This window comes from Delphinus delphis, chromosome 1 (genome assembly GCF_949987515.2).
Source record: "Delphinus delphis chromosome 1, mDelDel1.2, whole genome shotgun sequence".
Lineage (NCBI taxonomy): Eukaryota > Metazoa > Chordata > Mammalia > Artiodactyla > Delphinidae > Delphinus > Delphinus delphis.
This window is the reverse complement of record NC_082683.1, coordinates 31,425,661-31,452,259: the sequence shown is the minus strand read 5'-3', so window position 1 is coordinate 31,452,259 and position 26,599 is coordinate 31,425,661. Positions and strand designations below refer to the sequence as shown.

The 26,599-nt window shown below is 42.0% G+C and overlaps 2 protein-coding genes across 15 annotated transcripts in view; both read right to left on the bottom strand.

Moving 5' to 3' along the window:
* Window positions 1-26,599, bottom strand: part of MACF1 (microtubule actin crosslinking factor 1) — a 341,652-nt gene that overhangs the window by 165,318 nt on the left and 149,735 nt on the right. For all 14 annotated transcript variants that reach the window (XM_060019755.1, XM_060019769.1, XM_060019756.1 and 11 more), the window contains 12 exons: window positions 8,120-8,286; window positions 7,218-7,330; window positions 7,002-7,108; window positions 6,462-6,581; window positions 6,222-6,317; window positions 5,153-5,280; window positions 4,977-5,070; window positions 4,625-4,779; window positions 3,667-3,943; window positions 2,558-2,686; window positions 1,766-1,843; window positions 885-1,046 (listed from right to left, as the gene is read on the bottom strand). In XM_060019755.1, coding sequence (XP_059875738.1) covers window positions 885-1,046; window positions 1,766-1,843; window positions 2,558-2,686; window positions 3,667-3,943; window positions 4,625-4,779; window positions 4,977-5,070; window positions 5,153-5,280; window positions 6,222-6,317; window positions 6,462-6,581; window positions 7,002-7,108; window positions 7,218-7,330; window positions 8,120-8,286 — 1,626 coding nt within the window. The remainder of the gene's footprint in view (window positions 1-884; window positions 1,047-1,765; window positions 1,844-2,557; window positions 2,687-3,666; window positions 3,944-4,624; window positions 4,780-4,976; window positions 5,071-5,152; window positions 5,281-6,221; window positions 6,318-6,461; window positions 6,582-7,001; window positions 7,109-7,217; window positions 7,331-8,119; window positions 8,287-26,599) is intronic.
* On the bottom strand, window positions 21,721-23,133 carry LOC138414066 (uncharacterized). Its single transcript, XM_069540653.1, has one exon. The coding sequence runs from the start codon at window positions 22,816-22,818 to the stop codon at window positions 21,721-21,723; it is 1,098 nt and encodes a 365-aa protein (XP_069396754.1). The 5' UTR covers window positions 22,819-23,133.

Here is a 26,599-nt window from a genome sequence, read left to right as displayed (position 1 = left end):
TCTCCTCGATGCTCCCTTTCTTTACGTCTCTATCATAGCCTAATTTCTGTTCTCATACAGACTGTTTACTGTATTACAGTATCTACTGTTTCTTCTTTACTTCAGAAGAATCATATACCACTCTCTAATGAAGTTTTAAGTGCTATTAAAACTCTTCCTATTTTCATGGGGTTCATAATATCCTGAAAAATTCTCTGAAATGTGGGCAAACTGAAAATAACAAAAAAACAATCCTACTTTCTATCTTTCACTGAAAAGCATAAAAAGCAGTGTTGCATTGGCCAATGCTGAATTTTCCTTCCCATTTTACAAACCAAGAGATGGAGACCAAACAATTGTTGAATGAATTAAAGAGAATTCAGAATTTGTAAGAAGCCAAGAATATACCTCAGTTAAACAACATTAAGCCCTATACTAAGTGCTTTGCTATATTAACTTACTAAATCTTACTTAACCTTTTACACAATGCTTTGAAGTGCTACTATTATCCCATTTTACAGAGGTCTAGTGAGAGTAAATGACTTGCCAAGGTCACAGAGCTAGTAAGTGGAGGAATAAGAATTTGATGTTAGGTCTATCTCATTCCAAAGCCTATAACCTTGACTACAAAGTTATACTGCTTCTGAAATGATTCAATTTGCAGACTGCTGCTCTCTTCACCCAAGACACTGCCTTTCTAAATGCATTCTCAATAAATTCATTCAAGGGCTCGATTTCCCCTCTTCTCCATATACACTTTCTCACAGGAACAGATGCATTAAGCAGGGTTCCTATTTCTATCTAACAAAATGCAAATCCAGAAACCCAAGCTTTCAGCAGACTAGCCCCTCTGGCTCCTTCTGCTGCTATTACAAAATATGACAGGTCTGTTGTGCTAGACTCACAGAGAAGTAATTTTTCTTGGCTGAGATACTGGGATTGTTGTCACTCCAATCATATGCTAGTTCCTCCTCCTCCTTCTCATTCAACCAGATCAACTCAGCTGTAGCTCTGGAGACAAATTTATGCAGGCTCTGAAGGTGCCTCATCCGGAAGCTAGAAGTTTCCTAGACAAAGGCAGGATTACAAGGTTAGACTGCTAGGCTTTCATCTGTACGATATATCACATTTGACATCAAAGCAAAGAATGGCTGAGAAAATGAACTTAGCCTTGATTTTTCAATCTCTGGGTGCTTCTCCACAGACTTAAATTTAGTACAAGTTTGGTATGGGACTCCCAGAGAGCCCGTGTCAATCCCACGCCAGGCCTGTGTGGGGCTCCCTGGATAAAGAATGATCCTGGAACTGTCCTACTCTGGACATCTTGAAAGACAGGAATGAAGAACAACAGACAGAAGAGGAGTCCCCTCCCTGTCAATCTTAAACTTTTGGTTTTTGGGAATTCCCTGGCGTTCCAGTGGTTAGGACTCCATGCTCTCACTGCCGAGGACCCTGGTTCAATCCCTGGCTGGGGAACTAAGATCCCGCAAGCCATGCGGGGGTGGTGGCGGGGGGGGACTTAGTTTTGATGCCTCAGAGCACATACACCCACTGCTTTGGTGAAGTATGATAACTAGGATAAGCTCTACTTACTTAAAACTTTCTGGGGCAGTGGTTTTTGATCCATTAAGAAAATTGAGAAAATGTTATGATATATGAACAACTGCACAGTGAACAATATAAAACTAATAAACAGAAAACCAAAACAGGCTCAAACCAAGAGCTTTCTGAATTAGGGAACCACATTCTCCATGAACAGAACAAAAGAGAGTTAGCCAAAACTCACCTTCAATTTACAATACTGTGTCTCCAGCTTTCCAAGAGTTTCAGCATAACTGGTATGAAAATTCTGGGACATTTTTCCCTGATAAGAAAGGAATGAAATAAAAATATATTAGAGAAAGAGTAAGTAAACTATATCTACAGCATGATTTCAACTATGTAAATATTATGTCTGCACATAGATGGAGATTGGTTATTCTGAGAAAACAGAAGCTTGCACAGCAAATCTCCAGGTGAGATTGCATAGCTCAGAGCAGCACTGAGTGAGGAACAGTCCAGCAGAGTAAGCACAACTGAATGACCTCATGGTCTTGTGCTTCTAGTAATTCTGGGAGGTTTCTAAGCAAAACCTATACCTGGTGATTCCTCCAACTACTCAGCTGCTTTTTGGAAGAGGAGAGCTGAAATTTAAAATGGGAAGATAGAAAGAGTGAGGGAGAGGAGAGACCAAGTGAATAGTTTTTCTCTCCAGTTCTCTATTGCAGGTAGATGGTGAAGTGGAAAGAGCATGAACTTTTGGAGCAGAGGGCTTGAGTTTGGAAACTGCATTCACTACTTACTAATTTTGACCTTAGCTTTCAGTATTACTATTCTTTTTACTAAAAAGGGGTTAATAAAAAACACCTTTCTCACAAGGTTATTTCAAAGAGCAAGAGACGCTTCATGTGCTGAGGGGACCTGTGGTCAAGTGCTGCTCGTGGGTATCCTTCTTTTCCACATGGACAGCTGCGCTGTGCACTGTCCCATCGCGCACAGCCACCCCAGCCTCCCATAATGGATTCTGAATGCCACACACCTCATATAGCCTGGCCTCTTTGACACTTGAGCCCAGTTCTTCCACACTGGCGTGGATGTGCTGCTGTGCTTCCAGCTGCAACTCCACACTAGGCAGGTCATTGCCCCACTCTGCTCGTTCCAGTTTCATCTGAAAAAAAGAAAAATTACAAACATAATTTACTGCTAAGTTGGCAGAAAAAGAAAACTGTCACAATCAGTTTGGACAAAGGGACTGGGGAGAGGGGATTGAGAAAAAGGACATCTAAACTATCTCCATTTTGGTCTCTTACAGGAAAGTATGCCATAACCACCCCCAAGGAGCTGGAGAATAAACCCCACCACCTAGAGCAGCAGAAGCAGCCTTTTGCTGCTGCATTATGGGAATACATCCCTGCATTTACCAACCAGAAAGGCATTCCCACAGGCTGAAATGCTTAACTTTATAGTTTAGGCATTTCCCTTTATGGGGTCTCTCCATTTCACAATCAGAATGGAGATAAGAAATAAATATCTGTAAATACTAAGCTTCATTCATGCCACCAACTATTGGCCAATGGAAGATAATTGTAAAACAGCTTGCCTTTGAATATTTTTATTTATTGGTACATGGAAAATCCATCATCCAACGATGGGAAGAATTTAATACAAAACAAAAGGGTTAGAGGATAACAGGAAAATCTTGAACTTGAACCATTATCCTAGAATACATGTAAATAATGTCCCTGAGAACTGTGAAACACAGCAGTCTTGCTTACTCTTAAGAGCTGAGACAAAAACAACAGTAGAGAAGCAGCTCCTCTGACAATGAGAGAATTTCAGAAAAGATAACAGATTTACAGACTCTGCAACTTCTTCCACCAGCTCTCACTTAGAGCACAGCTGGCTGAAGGGAAGAGATTCCTGAAGGGCTTCAAATTAGAAAAGCCTATGCATTTAGTATGGGATTTTGAGGATCTGAACTGATCCTATCCTTTCAAAATTTAATAGAGAAGGAGGCTTGGGCCCCAGGTAGCAGCAATAATTGAGGGGATCTATACAAGGGGCATAGAGCAACCTAACCCTCTGAGACAAGCTGCTGTATCCAGTAAACCTCAGTGCACTGCATAAGCACTTGGAATGTACACCCACCTGCATTTCTTCCACCCAAGACAGTAGTTCATACACAAATCGGAGGTTGCCTTCATCTTCAGAGGAGGAGATAGACACAAGTTCAGCCCGAGTCATGGGCTTTCGGAACCAGGAGGTAGAAGAAGAATGGGTTCCTCTGGTCAAGGCTTCTGCCTTCAGATGAGTAGTGGTTAAAGTAGAGGGTGGAACCAATTCAAGTGAAGTGAAATGGCCCTTCCGATACAAGTTCGTGCACTCTAGACGCAAGGTAACCAGCTCATCCTGCAAACGCATGACCCTGAAATGGAAGACGAGAAAGAAAAGATTATCTGTAACGTGCTTTTTAAGATAAAATCCTCCCTATCCACTTGACAAAGATGAGGTAAAAATAAAACTGAGATCACATTAGGAAAAGTGTTTTGAGAAAGAAAACGTGTTCTGTGAATGCAAGGTGATATTATTAACATCTTCATCGTTCAGAGCTGTCACTGAGGCAAATGCCAAGTCACAGCATTAACTCAAGGCAATAAATCAATACCAGTTCTTACAACTCTTGGATGATATAACAGAATAAACCATGGATTAGGGGTCAAAAGATGCGGCTCTTAGTCTCGGCTCTGTACAAAGATCCTCATCCCCTCTGTGGGTGCTGGTTTCCTCCTCCATGAAATGCTACATCGAATCACCCCAGCAGTTCTAAAGCAGACGTGGTCCCACACGGCTGCAGTTACCCTGAAGCGTGTGGGGGCGTTATAAGATGCCACACAAAGATTAGGGAACCCTACAGGTACTTAGTGGGCAGGGCCAACAGTAAAGGGAGACTGTCTTCTACCATGAGAATTTTCCTGCCCCAAATACCTATAACATCCCCACTGAGACGCTGACCTCTAGCATCCAGGTTCCAAGATTCAGTGCCCGACTCTTGATCCTTGAGCCTCAGCAGTAAGCAAGCCCTCCATTTAAGTCCCATGTTTCTCACCTAAAAGCCAGCTCTTCTAGCTGGTAGTAGTTCTCATCCTTTAGGATCTGGAGATCCACCTGCAGCTGTCTGATGAGACCTTCACACTCCTGAATGTACATGATGACATCTGACTCACACTGCACTGGTTGTCCTGATTCCAGGTGAGCAGCGTCCTGAGAGAGAAAGGGAGAAGAAGAGTGGGAAAACTCCCATTGCTCCCACCCACTAGGACCAAGGGAGCCACGCGGTCCACTGCAATTCCAAGAGAAAGGAAGCTGGATCCCTTAACTGTTGACTTCAACCATTAGAGCACAAGGTTAGAAGTGGAAAACATGTGACATAAGAAGTGAGATAGAACAGTCAGACTTACAGCCTGCAGTGTATTCTTAGCTAATGTCAGTTTTTCTTCACAGTTCAAAGCACCATTCTGTATTTTGTTTGCAATCTGTAGCAGCAATTCCAGCCTAAAATGAGATCAAGACCATAGTCAAGTGCAGGCCTCAAAGCAGCCCAGTAAGTAATGTCACCTTCAGGCTCTGGACCCACCTCTCTACAGCTGGTCGAAGTGACTTCTCTCGCTCCAGCATCTCAATGATGAGTTTTCCCCACTCTTCTTCCACATCATTAGGGTGATAACCTTGAGGCAGTTTAATTCGGCCAAATTCAATCCATACCTAAAAAACCCAGAGATAACCCTTTAAGTCCAAAAACACAGCCATGCCCTCAGGTCCCAGTTTTAATTAATTTTTTGCTTCTTTACCCAGGCATTCAGCAGTTTTCTCCATTGACTAATAAGAGAAAACAACCAAATATTTTAGCAGTACCTCACCTCTAGATGAGAAAAAAAATCACCTCTAGGGGGCTTCCCTGGTGGCGCAGTGGTTAAGAATCCGCCAGCCAGTGCAGGGGACACGGGTTCGACCCCTGGTCCGGAAAGATCCCACATGCAGCGGAGCAGCTAAGCCCATGTGCTTCTGTGAGGCCAGGGCCCATGCTCCGCAACAAGAGAAGCCACCGCAATGAGAAGCCTGCGTACCACGACAAAGAGTAGCCACCCACTTACCACAACTAGAGAAAGCCCGTGCACAGCAACGAAGACCCAACACAGCCAAAAATAAATAAATAAATTTTTTAAAAAATTACCTCTAAAATACAGAGACCACTTGCTTGAAATCCTTCCATTCCTTCTATACTTTCCATAAATCCTCCTGTCCTCCCCATACCCCTCTCCCCCACACTGTGGAAAGGTTAAATGCCCATCTCCACAGCTTCAAATTCTCTAGGAATCAAAATGTGAAGGAAAGTCTCTTTTCTTTCTATCCTAGGGAAAGAATTAGCTTCCCTCTGAGAAACAGGAAAACATGTACAAAACTCAAGATTTCTGAATAACTGTATGCCATTTTTCAACAGGCCCTTTAAAAAATAGAGATGGCTGACACTCCCCCTTTACCGTAAATTTTCAAGAGCAGCCTGAGAGTGATGCTCGATTTGTCACCCTGAGAATATTGCTGTTATAATGAGGTTCGGAAGAAGATGCAGGGAATCTGCCTAACAAAGAAGCAACAAAGAGCACACCAGCACACCCTAAGTCTCAGCAAAGGATAAGTTTCCTTACCTCTAATAATTTATATAATTCCTCAATTCTTCCTTTTTCTCTCTCCTTGGCCAGAATTTCTGTTTCTTTGAAGTGTATATATTGATTATAAAGTGCCTACAAAATTAATATTTGGTGAATGAATGCAAGCAACCCGGTCTAATTTTTCATACCACCTCACCCAGAAGCCAGCAGCAACAAGCTCTGAGACTTACTCCCCAGAGTGAATTTACAAAACACAATTTAAGTCCATGACTTTACCTTTAGTTCAACAGGGTTCTGGGGAAAAGATTTATCTGACATCAGTATTGTATGCTGTTTGATCCAGGGAATGAGGGAGTCCACTCGGCTTTGGTATTCTTGCCACCTGGCGTCTACTTCCTATTGCCAAAAGGTAGATATCACACACCTGCTGGTTAGCAGTATGCAAGACAAGCACAGGAGAAAGTAGCTCAGGCCATCCCAAACCACATAAAATCTTTTCCTCTAATTGCCTACACAGACACCGCCATTCAGTTTAATGCTCAGAGTCCCAGTTTCAAAGCTCCTCAAGGACTCTCAAGATGGGATTTAATTTCCTGACACCTAGAATAGCCTATGCTGGACACTGCAAAATTAGTGATATCTAGACTCATTCCCACAGACCAAGGACAATAACCATGTATCAAGATGATGTGGATTCAGTTCGCTCTGTTTAAAAGTGCTCTGTATACACTGAGTGCTTAAGAAACCTACTCTAATCAATACATTCCACCCAAACAAATCATAGCCAGAAGGTATTTTAGGAAAGTGTTCTTTTACCGTAGCACTGATCCCTTCTCCACCCTCAGGGACTTTAGGGAAGGCATCATAAATAGAAGACACATAAGTGATTACAGACTTTTCATCTGGAGATGGCACATCCACATCTGAGAGACAAAAGGCAAGAAATTTCTTAGAACAAAGGAACCCGCTGGGGGAAGGAATAATGAATATATGCCAAACATCATCAACTTATCAACTTCAGTCAGCTCTCACCTTCTGCATCCAGTAACCGGGTGACGCCCAGTCTTTCTGCTACTTCGAAAGCCTGTTCCAGGTTCTCTCGGTTACTCTGGATCTGTACCCTCTCCATATCTACCAGGTCAGGTCTGTAAAAGTCCACCAAGGTATATGAAAGGCCCCCAGATACATAGCACATGGGAGTTCACACAAAGAAACCCTCTTAAAAGTACTCAGAGCTGAAAAACACTGGATGAGTTAGAGAGAAAGCAAGAGGTTTAGAGGCGCACTAGTCCCACTTTCAATCACACTCCAGGAGCCCAGTGCTCCATAATTCTAAACTTACATAATAGTAGGTTTGTTGGATTTCAAGGGAAAGGTATCAACTTTCCCTATGAGTGTTTATGACCACTAAGAGTACAATAAATTTTGATTTTCATCATTCAGAATTCCTATCTTCCTCACCCACTCCAAGCAAGTCCCCCACTACTGGCCCTTTGCACTTGTTATCTCCTCCGAGTGAGACATGCTGAGCCTAGAGACCTGCATGGCCCACTACTCCTCATCCATGACTCTGCTCCAACATCTTCACCAGAGAGACCACCTCTGACCACCCTGTCCAAAATGCCACAACCTCCATCATTCTCTTTCCCTCCACTGCACCCACCACTGTAAGACAGCATACACTTATTTGTTTATTGCTTATCTTCCCCACTGAAAAGTAAGCTCCATGAGGGCAAGAATTTAGCTGTTTTCTTCACTGCTATATGAGCCCAGTGCCTGGAACAGTAGGAGTTCAATACATATTCCTTTTTAAAATAAATAAAATGAATCAGAGCCTGGATTGTTGGTTGAGGGGAAGTGTGGCATTACAGCTGATTACAAACAAGAGATGAGAAGAAGCCTCTCCAGGTCCACTGAAACTTCACTGTATTTACCTGTATCGGTGAATAAGTGCATTGAACATCTTCCCATCACTCCAGCAGGAGGAAAAGTTGGTGCATTTGACTCCTGTGTAACCAGCTGTCACTTTCTGGGTCCACAGGAGCAGCTTCTCCTTAGCTGACATGTCCCCTGATTCTCCACTAATGTAGATGTCAGAGATCTGCCAAAAGATAGGATATGAAGTAATTTAGTGTAAATAAGATGAAGCCTTTAAACCTTCTCTTCATACATTATGGCTCTTAGAAGAAGAGGGAGATCCAAGGCTGGCAGCACTTCAAGATGACAACTCCAACATATATTCACCCTATCTGGTAGTCAAAGAAATGCAAATTAAAATTTTGAGAGGTCACTTTTTTACCTGTCACATTAGAATAGTTTTTCTTTTTTTTTTTTTAATGATACTACTCAGTATTGGAAAGAATATCTGAAATTGGGGATTCTCATACACTGCCACTGGTGAGAGTATAAAGGGCATAATTTCTCTAGAGGACGGTTTTTAATAAGTCTTAAAATACACATACACTTGATAGGAAGTCATTAGAGAAATCTGCAAAAAATTTTATACAAGAATGTTTATCAATACCAAAAAGCAAAGGCAACAAAGGCAAAACAAACAATTGGGACTACACCGAACTAAAAGGCTTGTGCACAGCAAAGGAAACCATCAACACAATGAAAAGGCAACCTACGGAATGGGAGAAAATATTTACAAATCATATATCTGATAAAGGGTTAATATCCAAAATATACAAAGAATTCATTCAACTCAAAACAAAGAAAGAAACAATCAGATTTAAAATTGGGCAGAAGATCTGAATAGACATTTCTCTAAAGAAGACATACAAATGGCCACCAGGTGCACGAAAAGGTATTCAACATCACTAAGCATTAGGGAAACACAAATCAAAACCGTAATGAGTTATGACCTCACACCTATTAGAATGGCTGTCATCAGAAAGACGACATAACAAGTACTGGTAAAAATCTGGAGCAAAGGGAACACTCGTGCACTCTTGGTGGGATTATAAAGTGGTACAATCACTCTGGAAAACAGTATGAAGATTCCTCAAAAAATTAGAAACAGAACTATCATAGGATCTAGAGACCTTAATTCTGGGTACATCCAAAGGAAATGAAAACAAGATTTCGAAAAGATATCTGCACTCTCAATGTTCACTGCAGCATTATTCACAATAGCCAGGATATGGAAACAACCTAAGTGTCCACCAAAAGCTGTGGTATATACAATGGAATATTATTCAGCCATGAGAAAGGAAACCCCGTCATTTGTGACAACATGGATGAAACTGGAGGGCATTATGTTAAGTGAAATAAGCCAGACAAGGACAAATACTGCATGATATCACTTATATGTGGAATCTAAAAAAAAAAGAAAAGAAAAAATGTCAAAGTCATAGAAACAGAGAGTAGAATAGTAGTTGCCAAGGGATAGTGGTGGGGGAAATAGGAAGAGGACAGAAAAAGGGTATAAACTTTCAGCTATAAGTTGAATAAGGTCTGATGATTTAATGTAAAAGATAGGTGACTACAGTTGATAACACTGTATTGTATAACTGAAATTTGTCAAGAGAGTAGAACTTAAATGTTCTCACATACACACACAAAAAGTGAGGTAATGGGTGTGTTAGCACTTAACTAGAGGTGGGAATCCTTTCTCAATATACACATAAAGGCACACCTGGGAGGTACCACAGGTTCAGTTCCAGACCACAGCAATAGAGGAGATATCAATCACAATAAAGTGAGTCACATGCATGTTTTGGTTTCCTGGTACATATAAAAGTCATGTTTACACTATACTATATTATCAATACATACGCGATAGCACTATGTCTTAAAAAAACAATGTATACTCATTAAAAAATACTTTATTGCTAAAAAATGCTAACCACCGTCTGGGCCTTCAGCAAGTTGTAATCTTTTTGCTGGTGGAGGGTTTGAAATATTACAAGAAGTGAGCAAATGCTGTTGGAAAAATGATGCCAGCAGTCTTGCTCAACGCGTGGTTGCCACAAACATTTGTAAAAAACGCAGTATCTGTAAAGCACAATAAACAAGGTCTGCCTGTGTATCAAATCACCATGATGTACACTTTAAATATGTCACAAGAATGCTTATCAAAATATGATAAATATTTTATAGCAAAAAGCTATAAAGAGCTTAAACTAAAACGAGTGATTGATTGGTTATAAATTATAGCACATATACATGGTAGAATTCTTTGTAGCACTTAAAAAGGTATGCTTTAGTAAAAAAGGAAGTAACTGATGAGGAAAAATAAACAAATAAAATGAAATAAAATAAAATAAAAAAGGAAATGTGTTGTCAAATAAACTGGCTGCCTTTGCTAAGTCTTCCTCTAGTGTAAAAATACTCTGAGATGTTTCTACCATATAAAGTTTGCTGATTTTATTACCAATAAAAAATCTTATTTAAGGAAAAAAAAGATATGCTTTAGAAAACGTTAATGATAGGAAAATGATCACCATATTTTACAAAAAGAAAAAGAATACAAACAAAATAATATATAATAACACTGATTTTACATGAAAAATATACAATATATAGTTAAGTAATAGTCATATATATGCATAATGTATGTGGTCGATGCATATATGTATGTGTATAAAAACCAAATTAGTAATCATAGTTATCTCTAAATGGTAGCATTATAGATGATTTTTATGTTTCCCAAATTTTCTACATTATGTATATTTTTATATTTAGAAAAAAGTTATTTTAAGAAACCTCCAAAATCTAGCACAGGACCTACTTTGAAGAAATGTCAGTCTGAGAGAGGAGAAAAGTGCATGCCTTTGATTCGACACAAGCCTAGGGTTGAATCTCAAGTTCACCAACTACAAGCTGGACCTTGGTTATACCATCTGTAAAGTGGGAATCACACCTATTACCTTTTCAGGATAGCTGTGACAATCAACGATATTATACAGTGAAGTGCCCAGCCCAAACACGGGGCTAAGCTCGACAAAGTTCCCTTCTCTCTTCCTTGTATAAATGGTGGTTCTCCTTCAGTTACTGCTGTCTAACTCCCAAAGCACTGTCAGTCTGTATCATCAATTAAATGCTATCTTGCAACTGGCTATTATTTAATGTATTTTTATTATTTAATATCTCCCCAAGACTAGGCTTCCTGAGGTGCTGATACTACATCTTAACTATCAGAACGACCTAAAATCATAGCAGCTGCTATGAAGGAGAGCTCCTCAACACAGGATATGTCCCAGCAGAAGCTGGGATGCATCTCTGAGACTCAGTGATCAAGGTCCTTCTGTATTGCACCTAGTGCTGTACTGGTCATATGGTGGACACTTAACATGTTTTAATTAATAATCACTTGGTTAATAAACAAAATAATAAAAATAAACAAATAAATGTACTTGGGGGTAAGACCCACCTAGAATCCTGAGACACATTACTTTATTGACAGCAAACTTGCCTAGCAAATAACATATATAATGTATATAAGCAAACAAGCCAAGGACCTAATGATGGATTCCGGTGCCCACGCCATCAGCCTGTGAGTCCAGTGTAAACAGCCCCTCACCGGCACCAATTCTCTGCCAGTTCTCCTCCACGACATTTCTAGCTATTTATTTCAGTGGCTACATGCCACCCACACTGACATATCCCAGTTCTTCCACTGTAGTGCTTCACATACATATTAAGGCAAAACATTGCTGGGAACAGGAGATAGATTTGTTGAAGTGAAAAGGGACAGAAGTTGAATAAGCAAAATGAAATGTGAGTATTTGGGTTCTTTACCCAAAAAAGAAATTCCAGTTAGTCAACTGATATTGTATCTCCACAATATCACAGTCAATATCTCCGATGGCATCTCCTGTCTGCCAATCACAGTATCTTTGTATATTGCATTGGAAACTGTTCAATGAACAGCTGTACTTCAGATTTTCCACATAGCTGTAATGAGACAGGGAAATATTTAGATCCCTCAGGGGTAGGAAAAATACCCTGTTTGGATTAGGGCCTTTCCTAGATTGTGAACTGGATGAGAAAAATGGGATTATCATCACAATCATCTCAATAATTAAATTTGGCTTTTGTCCATCTTTTCATGTAATATTCACATGGGATTGCACAGTGCTGTCCTTTGGGATACATAGAAGCTTTTACCTTAATCTCCCAAATGGGGAATTCCAGCTTCAGTGTCAGGGAGCTTTCTCCCTCATCTGGATGTTTAAAAGGAACCATTTGGAGAGACAGCACAGCCTCATTACCATCTCAGAGACTAAACTCATCTACCTGAGTTTTCTTTCAACGCACACTTCCCATGGCTTGATTAATTCCTTCTCTGAAGCATTATCTAGAAACTGAGCATGTTCCTAATAAGTCAGTTAGTTTTTACTGAACAACATCTCATCAGTGCTTCACACTATGTCAGACACCATATGTTAGGACGAGGGAGAACAACAACAACAAAAAGTCAATCACCATGGGACTGACTCATTCTGTTGTTATTTCTTGAGCAATACCTATGTTCTAGGAGCTGTGTTCAAGTTCTTGGTATCTCAAGACGAAAGCACAACCTTGGGCCTCAAGCTCAAGCAATGTAGTAGGGGAGACAATATACCAATCAGAGAGATCAATGCTGTGACAGAGGTAAGCAAGTAACCCAAACTAGCAGTGTCGAGGAACTCTGCAGAGATGATAAGACAACATCTATGCTGAGTTTTAATATCTAAGAAGAGGGCTTCCCTGGTGGTGCAGTGGTTAAGAATCTGCCTGCCAATGCAGGGGACGCGGGTTCGAGCCCTGGTCCGGGAAGATCCCACATGCCGCAAAGCAACTAAGCCCTTGCGCCACAACTACTGAGCCTGCGTTCTAGAGCCCGCGAGCCACAACTACCGAAGCCCACACGCCTAGAGCCCGTGCTCCACAACAAGAGAAGCCACCGCAATGAGAAGCTCGCGCACCACAATGAAGAGTAGCCCCTCCTCGCCGCAACTAAAGAAAGCCCACGGGCAGCAACAAAGACCCAACGCAGCCTAATTAATTAATTAATTAAAAATAAAAATTTCAGCATATTAAAAACAAAAGACATGAAAGCTCAAACTGGGAACTGATATAGGAGAGAAGATTAGAGAGATTATGGAGGGGTTGGAATACCAGGCTGAGGATTTTGGACTTTGTAAGTCTGCATAAGTCTCAGGGAATGAAACCAGATGTAATGAGCTAACAGATACTTGATTCACATGTCCTGAAGTTTCTAGCTGACTTCATCCCGCTACAGTGAAGGCATCAGACTTTGAAAACTTCCATTCAAGAAACAGGTGAGGGCACAATGCAATAATTCATTACAAATGCCTGGCTAGAAGGATCTCATGGCAGCTGTGTTTCTTACCTACAGAAGAGTTAGGTAAAGATCCGGGGTACTCCTTTCAATATTCAAGTTCAGAGTCATGGAGGTCTCTCTAGGGCAGGGGTCCCCAACCCCAGGCCGCAGACCAGTACCGGTCCGCGGCTCGTTAGGAACTGGGCCGCACAGCAGGAGGTGAGCGGCGGGCGAGTGAGCGAAGCTTCATCTGCCGATCACATTTCGCATTACCACCTGAAACACCCCCACCCCCTCCCACACCCCTATCCATGGAAAAACTGTCTTCCACGAAACTGGTCTCTGGTGCCAAAAAGGCTGGCGACTGCTGCTCTGGGGAATACAATTAGAACGGAAATCCTAAGTCACAGACTACTGGCATTTTTAAATTCTCCTAAATACTGCCAAACTACTGTCAAATAACAATAACAATTTATACTTCTATCCACAAGGGTGTGAAGAGGTTTTTCCATTATTCTGCATCTTCACCTACACTCTGTACTTTCAAACTTTTTATTTTCTGCCAGTCTGAGGGATATAAAATGGGATCCTGTTGTTGTTTTGAGTTTTACATCTTTGATTACTAGTGAGAAAGACTCCTGTGTATGAGGCATTTGGGTTTTCTTTTTTTATGAACTGCTTATTCCTGGGCTTTCCCCTATTTTTCTACTAGTGTGTTTACCTTTTTCTTATTTATAGGAATTATTTAAATAATAATATTAGTAACAAGCATCTATTGTGTTTTACTTGAATTTACTCATAATTCTCACAACAACCCTACATTGAGTACATACTATTCTTATCCTCAATTTACAAATGAGGAAACTGTGCCACAGAGAATTTAAGTAACTTGCCCCAAGGTACATGGCTACTAAGTAGTAGAGCTGGAATTCAAACTCAGCCAACCTGGCTCCACACTCTTAACCACGTCACCTATACTACACTTCATATATTCGGGACATTAATCCTTTTTCAGTATATGCACTATATAATTCTACCATTATTTTTTTTTAACTTTCCATCTCAAGGAACTAGGAAAAGAAGAACAAATGAAGCCAAAAGTTAGTACAAGGAAGGAAATAACAAAGATTAGAGCAGAAATAAATAAAATAAAGATGAAAAAGACAATAGAGAAGATCAACAAAACTAAGAGCTGGTTCTTTGAAAAGATAAACAAAATTGACAAGCCTTTAGCTAGACTCACCAAGAAAAACAGAGGAGACAAATAAAATCAGAAATGAAAGAGGAGATGTTACAAGTGATACCACAGAAATACCAAGGATCATAAAAGACTGCTATGAAAAATTACACACCAAGTTGGACAACCTAGAAGAAATGGATACATTCCTAGAAATATACAACCTACCAAGACTGAATCATGATGAAACAGAGAATCTGAACAGACTGATTACTAGTAAGGAGATTGAATCAGTAATCAAAAACCTCCCAACAAGGGCTTCCCTGGTGGTGCAGTGGTTGAGAGTCCGCCTGCCGATGCAGGGGACACGGGTTCGTGCCCCGGTCCAGGAAGATGCCACATGCCACGGAGCGGCTGGGCCCGTGACCCATGGCCGCTGAGCCTGCGTGTCCAGAGGCTGTGCGTCCAGAGCCTGTGCTCCGCAATGGGAGAGGCCACAACAGCAAAAAACAAAAAACAAACAAACAAAAACCTCCCAACGAACAAAAGTCCAGGACCAGACAGCTTCACTGATAGACTCTATCAAACATTCAAAGAAGAATTAACACCAATACTTCTCAATCTCTTCCAAAAACAGAAGAGGAGGGAACTCATCCAAACTAATTTTATGAGGCCAGCATTACCTTGATAACAAAACCAGACAAAGACACCACAAGAAAAGAAAATTACAGGCAATATTCCCGATGAACATAGATGCAAAAATCCTTAAAAAAATATTAGCAAACCAAATTCAACAATACATTAAAAGGATCACACACCACGATCAAGTAGGATTTATTCCAGGTATGCAAGGATGGTTCAACATCCATAAATCAGTCAATGTGATATAGCACACATTAACAAAAGGAAGAATAAAAATCGTATTATCATCTCAATAGATACAGAAAAAGCACTTGACAAAATTCAACAGCCATTTATAAAAACTCTCAACAAAGCAGGTATAGAGGAAATGTATTTCATCATAATAAAGGACAGAGCTAACATTATACTCAGTGATGGAAAGATGAAAGTCTTTTCTCTAAGATCAGGAACAAGACAAGAATGCCCACTCTCTCCACTTTTATTCAGCATAATATTGGAAGTCCTGGCCAGAGCAATTAGGCAAGGAAAAGAAATAAAAAGCATCCAAATTGGAAAGGAAGAAGTAAAACTGCCACTATTTGCAGATGACAGAATATTATATACAGAAAACCCCAAAGACTCCTAAAGACATCAAAAAACTATTGGAATAAACAAATTCAATAAACTTGCAGGATACAAAATCAATATGCAAAAATCTGTTGCATTTTTATACACTAATAACAAACTATCAGAAAGATAAATAAAGAAAACAATCCCATTTATAACTGCATCAAAAAGAATAAAACACCTAGGAATAAATTTAACCAAGCAGGTAAAAGACCTGTATATAGAAAACTATAAGACATTAATGAAAGAAATTTCAGACACAAATAAATGGAAGGAAATTCTGTGCTCATGGACTGGAAAAATCATTACTGTTAAAATGTCCACACTACTCAAAGCAATCTACAGATTCAGTACAATCCCTATCAAAATTCCAATGGTATTTTTCAAATAAATAAAACAAATAATCCCAAAATTTGTATGGAACTACACACACACACACACACACACACACACACACACACACACACTGATTAATCAAAGCAATCTTGAGAAAAGAACAAACCCGGAGGCATCATTCTCCCTGATTCCCAACAACATTACAAAGCTGTAGTAATAAAACAGTATGGTATTTGGCTTATGGAACTGAAGTGAAAACCCAGAAATAAACCCATGCATATGTGTTCAATTAATATACAAAAAAGGAGCCAAAAATACACAATGGGGAAAGGACAGTCTCTTCCATAAATGGTGTTGGGAAAACTAGACAGCCAAATGCAAAAGAATGAAACTCAACCACTGTTTTACACCATATCCCAAAATTAACTCAAAGTGGATTAAAGACTTGACCTTAAGACCTAAAATCATAAAATTCCTGGAAGAAAACATAGGCAGCAATCTCCTTGATATAGATCAACATAGGCAGCAATCTCCTTGATATAGATCTTGGCACTGATGTATTTAATCTGACACTAAAAGCAAAAGCAAAAATAAACAAGTGGGACTACACCATATTAAAAAGCTTCTACACAGCAAAGGAAACCATCAACAAAATGAAAAAGCAACCCACTGAATGGGAGAACATATTTGCTAATCATACATCTGATAAGAAGTTAACATCCAAAATACAGAAAGAATTTATACAACTCAACAGCAAAAACACAAACAATCCAATTTAAAAATGGGGAGAAGATCTGAATAGACATTTTTCCAAAGAAGTCATACAGATGGCCAACAGGTACATCAAAAGATGCTCAACATCACTAATCATCAGGGGAATGCAAACCCAAGCCACAATGAGATACTGCCTCAAACCTATTAGAATGGCTCTTATCAAAAAAGACAAGAAATAACATATACTGGCAAGGATGTGGAGAAAAGCGAACCCTTGTGCACTGTTGGTAGGAATGTAAATTGGTGTAGCCACTCTGGAAAACAGTATGGAGGTTTCCCGAAAACTTAAAAATGGAACTGCCATACAATCCAGCAATTCTACTCCTGGGTACTTATCCAAAGAAAATGAAAACACTAACTTGAAAAGATATATGCACCTTCACTGCAGCTTTGTTTACAATAGCTAAGTTATGGAAACAGCTGAAGTATCCATCAAAGGATGAATGGATAAAGGAATTGTGGCACATACACATAATGGAATAGTATTCAGCCATTAAAGAGAATGAAATCCTGCCATTTGCGACAGCATGGCTGGATCTCGAGGGCATTATGCTAAATGAAATAAGTCAGACAGAGAAAGACAAATACTGTACGATCCTTCTTATACATGGAATCTTTAAAAAAAAAGCTCATAGATAACAGAGAACAGATTGGTGGTTGCCATAGGTACATGTGGGGATAACATTTTAAAAAAAGACAATAATAATAAACATATTACATGTTAATATAAATAACAATTTGACAAAAAATACATTTTCCAAAACAAATTAGTGAGAAGAGCAGCAAAAAGCAAATCAAAACCCAGAAAAACAACTTTCCATTTGAAACGGAAAATACCAAATATATACAATAAAAAGGCAGAATGGTATTATGAACTCCTATGTACCCATCACCCAGTTTCAACCATATCAACTCATAGCTAATCTTGTTTCATCTACACTCCACCCACTTCACCCCTCCCCTATTATTATGAAGCAAAGCCCACACTATCCTTTCCTCCAAAAACACGTCAGTATGTATCTCTAAAAGGACTTTTTTTTTTAAACATAACCACAACACCATTGTTACACCTGAAAAATAATGATTCTTTGGTAATATTTTTAATTAAGTAAAATTTTTTGAAAGGAACTTCTCTCGGGGCGCAGTGGTTAAGAATCCGCCTGCCAATGCAGGGGACATGGGTTTGAACCCTGGTCCGGTAAGATCCCACATGCCGCGGAGCAACTAAGCCCGTGCGTCAAAACTACTGAGCCTGCGCTCTAGAGCCCACAAGCCACAACTACTGAGCCCATGCGGCACAACTACTGAAGCCTGTGCACCTAGAGCCCGCGCTCTGCAACAGGAGAAGCCACCACAATGAGACGCCCGCGCACCGCAACGCAGAGTAGCCCCCACTTGCTGCAACTAGAGAAAGCCCGCGGGCAGCAACAAAGACCCAACGCAGCCAAAAATAAATAAATACATTCTTTAAAGAAAAATTTTTTTTTAAAGAAAATTCCTTTCTTAAATGAAGCTCTAACTGTAACTTTAACTGCTACATTCCTCCAATAGTATCATCTGGTTAATTTTGCTTTCTTCTTGTAATACAAAGCCAATATTAGTAAAACTACTTTCCCTATAATGAAAGAGGAGAAATGGGAAAGGGATACTTATAACTGAAAAGGCTCAGCCCAGAAAATAATATACCAACTGATTTCTTTCTCATCATTCCTAGCCCCAGAGTTATCTGACTATTCACCTGAAATCTAAGGATTTGTGGCAAGGGCAATGGTATACAGCCAATTCTCCATCAACACAATCCACTAACAATTGGCAGTGGAGCCAAGACAGAGAAAAGAAAGGGTTTTTCAACAATTTTCCTTGTTCCATTAAGCCAGGTATTACGGCTATTGATGGCAGCTGGGAGTAGGGAGTCCTCCTGAGAGATGGAATGGACCAGCGAAGGCCTTTGTCTGACATCAAAGTACAACTGCTGTTAACTCGCTCCCATCTGGCTCCAAATCTCAGTCTACTTATTCTGAAAACCATTTTTGTCCCCTGGCCCCTGTCATCCTGTTTCTCTTGTTAACTGTTTCCTGTCAAGAGAAGAATCGGCTCTACCAGGTGAACAGAAAAGCAGACCATTTGTCTTCTATTACCTAAACCCGGCACTCAGCAAGCATCAGAATCAGTTCCCATTTCTCTCCATCCTGAAAAGAAACAAACCCACTGCCAAGTTTCTGTGCAGCCGGAGCCTGGCCCCACTCCCATCATCATGCCCTGGAGTGATCAACGGGAGGGACAAGGCGGCCTGAGTTATGCCAAGGACAGACACCATTCTGAAGCTCAAACTGTTTCTACGGAGGGTTACTACCCTGACATGTTAAAGACAAAACAAAACGAGCACCAACAAACAAACAAAAACTCAAACCTGTTGAAGCGCCTGCTGCCCGTCTCCGCGAAGGAGCTGGTGTGTGACCAGCAGCGGTGGGCTCTTCTGACCCCCGTGTCCTCCCAGGGCTCTCACTCCAGTCAGATGCTCTCACCTTGTGGTTCAATCCACATTTCACAGGAGGTCTGCAGTGTCAAAACACACTGCCCTGTCTCTCGAGCTGCCCAGCTGTCCCCAGGCCGTGTGAACAGCCTGCCAGGGAGGGGGCAGCTCCCTGAAGACAATGCCTTCAGAGACCAAAGAGGGTTTGAGGCCCCTGTGACCTTAAGGACTTTCATCCCGAAGGGATTTCACATTTATCTTGAGAAGTCACTTCTTATCTGTCATACAGAATGGTCAGTCTGTGGTCCCTGCATCACCTGATGGACACAGAGCCTCAGAGACGTGTCAGCCTTCTGAGCTGACTCTGGGCCACCTAGTTTTTCTGCCTGGGCCATCACTGAGTAGTCTGGTTGTGTCTCCTCTCAAGGGGTAGCTGGGACGGGATGTAGAGCCTGGCTGCCCAGAAAACGCCACACACCAGTATCATTCTCATACTGAACAGCCCAAGAATCACACTGCTGTTGACTCTGTTAAACTACAGATCATAGTCTACTCCCACCAATCTTTTCTTGGAGACTCCTCACAGAGTTGTCCAGAACCTTCCCGCTCCGGGTGGAGATCCCACACCAAAAGCACCACAGTCACTTATGGGCCATTATCTAGAACTGATTTCCACTAGGAGTCCCTTCACATTTTATACTCCAAACTTTCTGAAAGTCTCACACCGAATTATGAGCACGTATCCTAAATCATCGTGATGCCTCCACAGCTTCAACTTTAACCCCAGGAATATCAAAGGAGCGGTCAGTTCAGCAGTTGGTTCTGCCACAATTACTCTCCATCTGTTCTGTACAAAGATAAAGGCTGACTTTGACATTCCCTCTTATTCGATGAACCTCAAATACACCCCACCCCCCAGCAGCCTCACTGCCTCCCTTCCCGCTTTAACACACACACACACACACACACACACGCATACACACACACACACACATTTTTATATGGAAAAGCCCAAGGATGCCTCCTGCCCAACCGCATAACAAATATTTTTCAATGGCCATCTTTTCCTCCAACTGTTCGGAGTCTCCAAACTCTATAATAACAAAGGGCACTGAAATGGGCCTATCCATGGGGGAAATTCATCACCCAAAAGGTCATTTTAAGCACAGATCAGCTTAAAATTTACGTCTCTCCTCAGCCTCATACTGTTGATGATTAGCAGGGCACCTGTAGGTGGGCCACAGTGTCTGCTCTGCAGACACCAGGGCAGCTGCCCACAGCCTAGCAAGGAAAATGCCATGTTCCATCTTCCACCTCTTGCCGCTCTGGGAGCCTAAGTTTTTATTTCTTCTGCTGCAGAGACTGACATGCCAATAAAAGTTCTTCCGTCAATGATGAATTATAACTTTAGTCACCTACACAATCACACCCCTGTGTGACAGACCAGAACCTGTGCCACCCAAGGTCTTGCTGAGTCTCCTTCCCTCTCAGTGTTCAGAGCTCTTGAATTCTCACTTGCTCCTTGACCCCTCACAACACCCACCACCTAAAACTACCACCACCTCCACTTATGTCTGAATATATATCTCACAAACAAAAACATGTTAGAGCCATAAACAAGTCCAATCAGAAAACAAACTGTTTCTAGCCTTGAACTTTCAGACTGCCCTAACTCCCTCTCTACCCCCTCCCCCCAGCTCTGGACTAATCTCCAGATAAATCCATGCCCCTCTCCTCTAATGCTGGAATTAGGAACCAAAGGAGGACTAGCCTCTCCACCTAAACACATACTGAATGGGTGTTGCCATTAGCAGTGTCCCCAAGGGGGGGAATTACATCAGCTCCAATAAGAACATCATTCTCCAGAGGAGAAGAACAACCACACCGAAGTCAGTGCCTCAGCCCTCACCCCTTCCACACTCATCTTGGAATCAGCTAGGCCTCCCCATCACCTCCGTGCCATACCACAACCTCCTACAGCAGGGACGCTGATAAACAGACCTCCTGAGAGTTAAGTATTACCTAGCACTGCACCTGGAGAGAGAACCCCACCAGATAGCTCCAGCAATTATATAGCATGGTTACCCAGAGTCAGGGATCCCCCAGAGACAACAAGATAGGTTCAAGCATCAAGGGGCAGACCTGAAATAGATTTCGCTTGCCAAGCGCAGCAGTCGCTAACTACTAGTACTTGACTAACAGGTAAAGTTTGAGGAGCAGCACCAAGCTCTTCACTGCTCGCCACATTCCACTTTCACAAGTTTGAGGCCAGTAATACAAACCGCTGTGTGACTACCCGCTGTGTGACTACCCCTTGAACATGCCCACCTACCTCCTCCAGACCCCCTAAGGGGGTGGGGCTTGCCTCCAAAGAAAGGGTGCCGTCCTCTTCTGAGAAGGACGTGGAGCTCTTTTCAGGCTCTGTATCTTTAGGCTGGACCCCTCGTAAGTGCAGCCCATCGCTGCCATAGCCAGAGGAGGAGGGCAAGATGCTCTCAGTCAGGCCACTGATGGATAAATCACTCTGAGAAGCAGGCAGTCTGGGAACCTGGGGGGGCACTCGACCCACGTGGGCAGGCTCTGTGCAGCTCTGGCCTCTCGACTGGGCCGGTAGTGACGAAGGAGAACGTTCCACAATCCAGGCACCTGTCTGAGGGGCACTTAAAATACCCTTGGTTCCTCCCCCTACACTCCATCCGTCGGAAAGATGGTCTTGATGTCTTGTGTCGGTGGGGCAGTCTGTCCTGGGGAAAGTGCTGCTCCCAAATCCAAGCTGAGTATCTCCTTTCTCCACTGCAGTCCCTCCATGCAAAGGCAGCAGCACAGCCCTGCTGCTGCAGGATGCTGTCCTCGGAAATTCCACCAGTTGGCTCACTGACTTCTCACAGCTCCTTTCTGCGGGGTTATCGAGCAGGTGAGCGATGACAGTCATCCCCTCTTCCAGGGAATCCCAGACCCCTCTGGCAACTGATGACTCATTCTCTAACAAAAGCTGAGCAGTCTGGATCTCCCCCTGGAATCTCTCCTTCACCTGTACGATCATCCCCTGATCTCCCACCCCTGAGTCGGGGGCCGAGTCCCCAGGCAGTAAAATGTCTGTGGGGGGTGGCTCTACCCCTCCCACTCCTTCCTCCTGTTGGAGACTCACTGTTAACTTCGTCAGGGTTTCCGTCTCTTCGATGACTCCAGTTCCTTGCAAGGGTTCTTCCTCGCGAGGGACCTCTGGAGTAGAGGTTTTCTTCCCCCTCCACTTCCTTTTGAGCCGAACCCTTTTCTTAGGAGATATGGGAGTCTTCTCAGGAACAGCTATTGAATCTTTCGGCTCCTTAACGCAGCCCAGCGAATTTCCCATCGCTTTCCTCTCCTAATCTCAGCAAAAACGCAGCTAAGCCAGTCCTGGGATCCCAGAGAAATCCCAACCTTGGCTTCATCGGATTAGATGCACATTTAAAAACATGCACTATGCCGGCGATCCCTCCAATTCTTCCTCCCTCCCCGCCTCTCTCTGTCTCTTCCAGCCGCTGCCGATTCAGACAGCCATCTTACAGGCTCAGAGCTGCAACAAGACAAATTCAAAGCATCTCACTGCAGTTCAGAAATCACTTGACCTAAAAGCAGACAGAAACCGGATTGGCTACAGCTTCCTCTCTCCAAATATGAGGTAATTGGAGCACTGCCTTCAGAAACACAAACAGAAAGCAAAAAGGAGCTAGAAACCAGGGGAGGGGAGGAATTAGGGAGGGCAGGAAGGAGGGAGGGAATGTAAGAGTAAATGGAAAAGGGAGGGGGAAAGAAAAGAGGCCCTGGGAGAAGGTAACGTGAAGGAAGGAGGAGGAGAAAGAGGGGAAAAGCAAGCCAGCGGCTGGTACCAACCAGGAAGGGAAGGGCCAAGAGGAACCAGGGCCGGGGACTATGGCCCCCAAACTGTGAAGTGAAACAGATTTCAACTGCTGCACCAAGATGTCCAAAAGAAAATATCAAGCAGGATTAACATACTCCCGATTTTTTCAGGTCAGAAACAATAAAATTATAACCAGAAGAGAGACCAGAGCATTGTAATCCTCATAGTTACAAAAAGAAACACAAGCTTTAAAGATCTAGTATCCTGTAGCATTTATTTCCCTATTTTTGAGAGAGAAAGAGAGAGAGAGAGAGAGAGACATCTGTTAATTCTGCTGGCCAATGACACACGGAGGAAAAACCCGGAAATCGGCTTTGAGTACAGTATATGGATGTTCGGTAAAAAGGATACCACTTCGTATACAACAGAGAAGCAGCGTTTCTGCTGAACGATACTTGACACGAATGTCCAACAGTAATTACTGCTGCTACTGACAGCTAACATGTTTTTAGCATTTGTCATGTGCCACGCCCCATGCTAAGCTATAGATTGTCTCATTTAATTCCCACAGTAACCAAATGAAGTCAAAACTATTATTTTACACTTTACAGATAAAGAAACTGAGGTTCAAGAAAGTGGATTCCTTTGCTCAAGGCTACACAAAGTGGCAAAGCCAGAACATGAACCCCTGTTTAAGACTTTGAACTTCAAACCCTTGTTACACTGCCTTCTACCTGCAGCAGGGATGGAAGTCTGTACTCAGTTAAGTAAAACAGGAAGATACTCCACTGTTTTGAATTGGCAACTAGACTCACATGGACCAAGGGCTGAAACAAAAAGATAACTCTTGCTCTTTGGGAGTAACAGGAAGTCACTAAAATGAGGCCCAGATGGTTTTTACTCAAATTGCAGCAGGGCAGGAAGTCTGAATTAAAGGTCTAAAAAGTTGGTGGGACCTCCCTGGTGGTGCAGTGGATAAGACTCTGTGCTCCCAATGCAGGGGGCCCGGGTTTGATCCCTGGTCAGGGAATTAGATCCTATATGCATGCCGCAACTAAGAGTTCTCATGCCACAACTAAGGAGCCCGCGAGCCACAACTAAGACCTCGTGCAACCAAATAAATTAAATACATATTTTAAAAAATAATTACAGGAATTACTTTAAAGCTCATCTTTAAAAAAATAAAAGTCTAAAACGTTGGATTCAAAAACCACCCTGTTGTGCCAGTGGGATTTGCCCACCACAGTTTTTTTAGCATAGCGTGTGACAGGTGAGATAACAGCACAATCCAAAGGGCTCCAAATGGAGTGGAAGGACAGAGCTTTTATGTGTTTCCTCCTGGTCAAATCTATTTATTCTATACCGAAAGGATCCAGACCACACTGCAGAGAGAAAAAGTCGGCCTGGCTCTACGTAAGCCTACCCACCTCTCCTGGAGACCTGAAAAATGCCCGCCACCAAAGGAAAGCAATAAGGACCCTTAAGCAACAGCTCTTCCACAGCACTTCTGAGACCCTACTGATGCCCCATCTGCCTCACCATTGCAGGAGGTGTCCTTTCTCCCCTAAGCCTTTACAAAGGCTGACTGTGAAGCTGTAGCACCATCTGATGGCCATTGTAAACCACAGCAAGAAACAAGACAAGGAGGTTAGCGTGAGAGAGAAACTCAGTCAGACTCCAGAAAAATCACTTAATCGGCAAAAAATCTGATGTTACAATATAATTCTCCAGGCAGGTACCAGGCCTCTACTCCTTCAACAAAGAGCGCTGGAACTGTGGAACTTCTCAGATGTACACCCCAAGGCTCAAGCTTGAATTTTGCTCATGAAATACAAGCAAACTGAATTCCTGAAAACGATCAACTCAGGGACAAGAGAGACAGCCTCTGGATATGACTGCTGCTGCTGCAGTTTTCTCTGACAGACGGGCCTGACAGAGCTGAGCAGATTACTTCTAGGAGCCTTTTCTTTCTTAAACTTCTGCATATGTTGGGCAAATCAGGCGTTCATTTCCTTCTGCTCCAGAGGAAAACTGATCTAGGAAACGAGCAGAGAGTTCAGCAAGGTAGACCTAGGTTCAAATTCCCAGTTCTGTTAACTCAGTCGCTAAGTAACTATCTTGCTAAGTGATTCAGTCTCCTTGCCTCTAAAACATGGATGCTACCCCTTACTTAATGGGGTTGTAGAGAGGGTTCATGGGATGGTGTCTTGAAAGTGCTCGGTCTTGAAACTGCCTGGTCTATGTTAAGTCCCTTTTCTCCTCATTTACTACTGGAGCTAAGAGGTATGAGGCACTCCACCACCACCAGGGTCCTAATATACTCTTTTTCTTGATTAGGCTCTAAGGAAAGTAGTAGCTATGTTCTAACGTCCAAAGTTTAGGTGCTTGTTTTTCTCCATAGGGGCGCTGCTTCCCCTAGTTTACTGAGTAAGTTAACTCTGATCACAAGGACTTTCCCCTGGACCTTCTTCTCATCTAGCCTGAACTCTGAACACATGGCCAGCTGCCTTTTGGGAGAGCAGATTTCTAGTGCCCACATATTTTTCATGTTTTATCCTTTGGCTTTTTCTAGTTAACTGTTTACTGCCCATAGGTCTCCCATAGAGATAGCGGGCATAAAAGACTCCAGAGCAAAAAAGCTCATTCATTCACTCCGCAAGCATGAATGATGCCTCATCTACATGCCAAGCACTAAGTGTCATAAAGTACACACAAATGTAAACCCAACTAAGACCACTCTTGACCTAAACTCCCAGACTTCTTAAATTTCAGAGTGCTATACATACACTAGTATTTAATAAACATGTGAAAGTTGGAAAGCTAATTTTGTCAGATTCTGATTTTTAAAGAACTTATCTTCTAGAAAAATCATAAATCCTAACATGTACCTTAAAACAGGCCTGGACAAAACCAAGAGATAAGAAATCCTATTATTAGTATCTGGATGTATAACCTAAAAAAGTCAGTTGGTCTCTGTGTTTCAGTTTGCTCATCTGAACAATGGGCACAGGAAAACACACACCACAGTCTATTTATCTGGTCTACCTACCCCACAGCTTCGAGGAGACCAATTTCATACAATATCCATTCATTTAACAAGTACTTATTGAGTGAAACAAATAACCACGTTACAAAGCAGTATGTGTCACACAACACTGTAAGTCATACTGGCCTTCTCAGAGTGACTGAAAAAAGAAAGATATACTGGAAAATAAAAACAAAAGCATATATAAAAGCAAATATTAACATCTGTTTAATTTTGAAGTTGACTACACACATGAAGATCTGTTAT

Excerpts from the sequence above, each read along its gene's own strand:
- LOC138414066 (XM_069540653.1), bottom strand. The coding sequence starts at position 22,818 with ATGGGAAATTCGCTGGGCTGCGTTAAGGAGCCGAAAGATTCAATAGCT.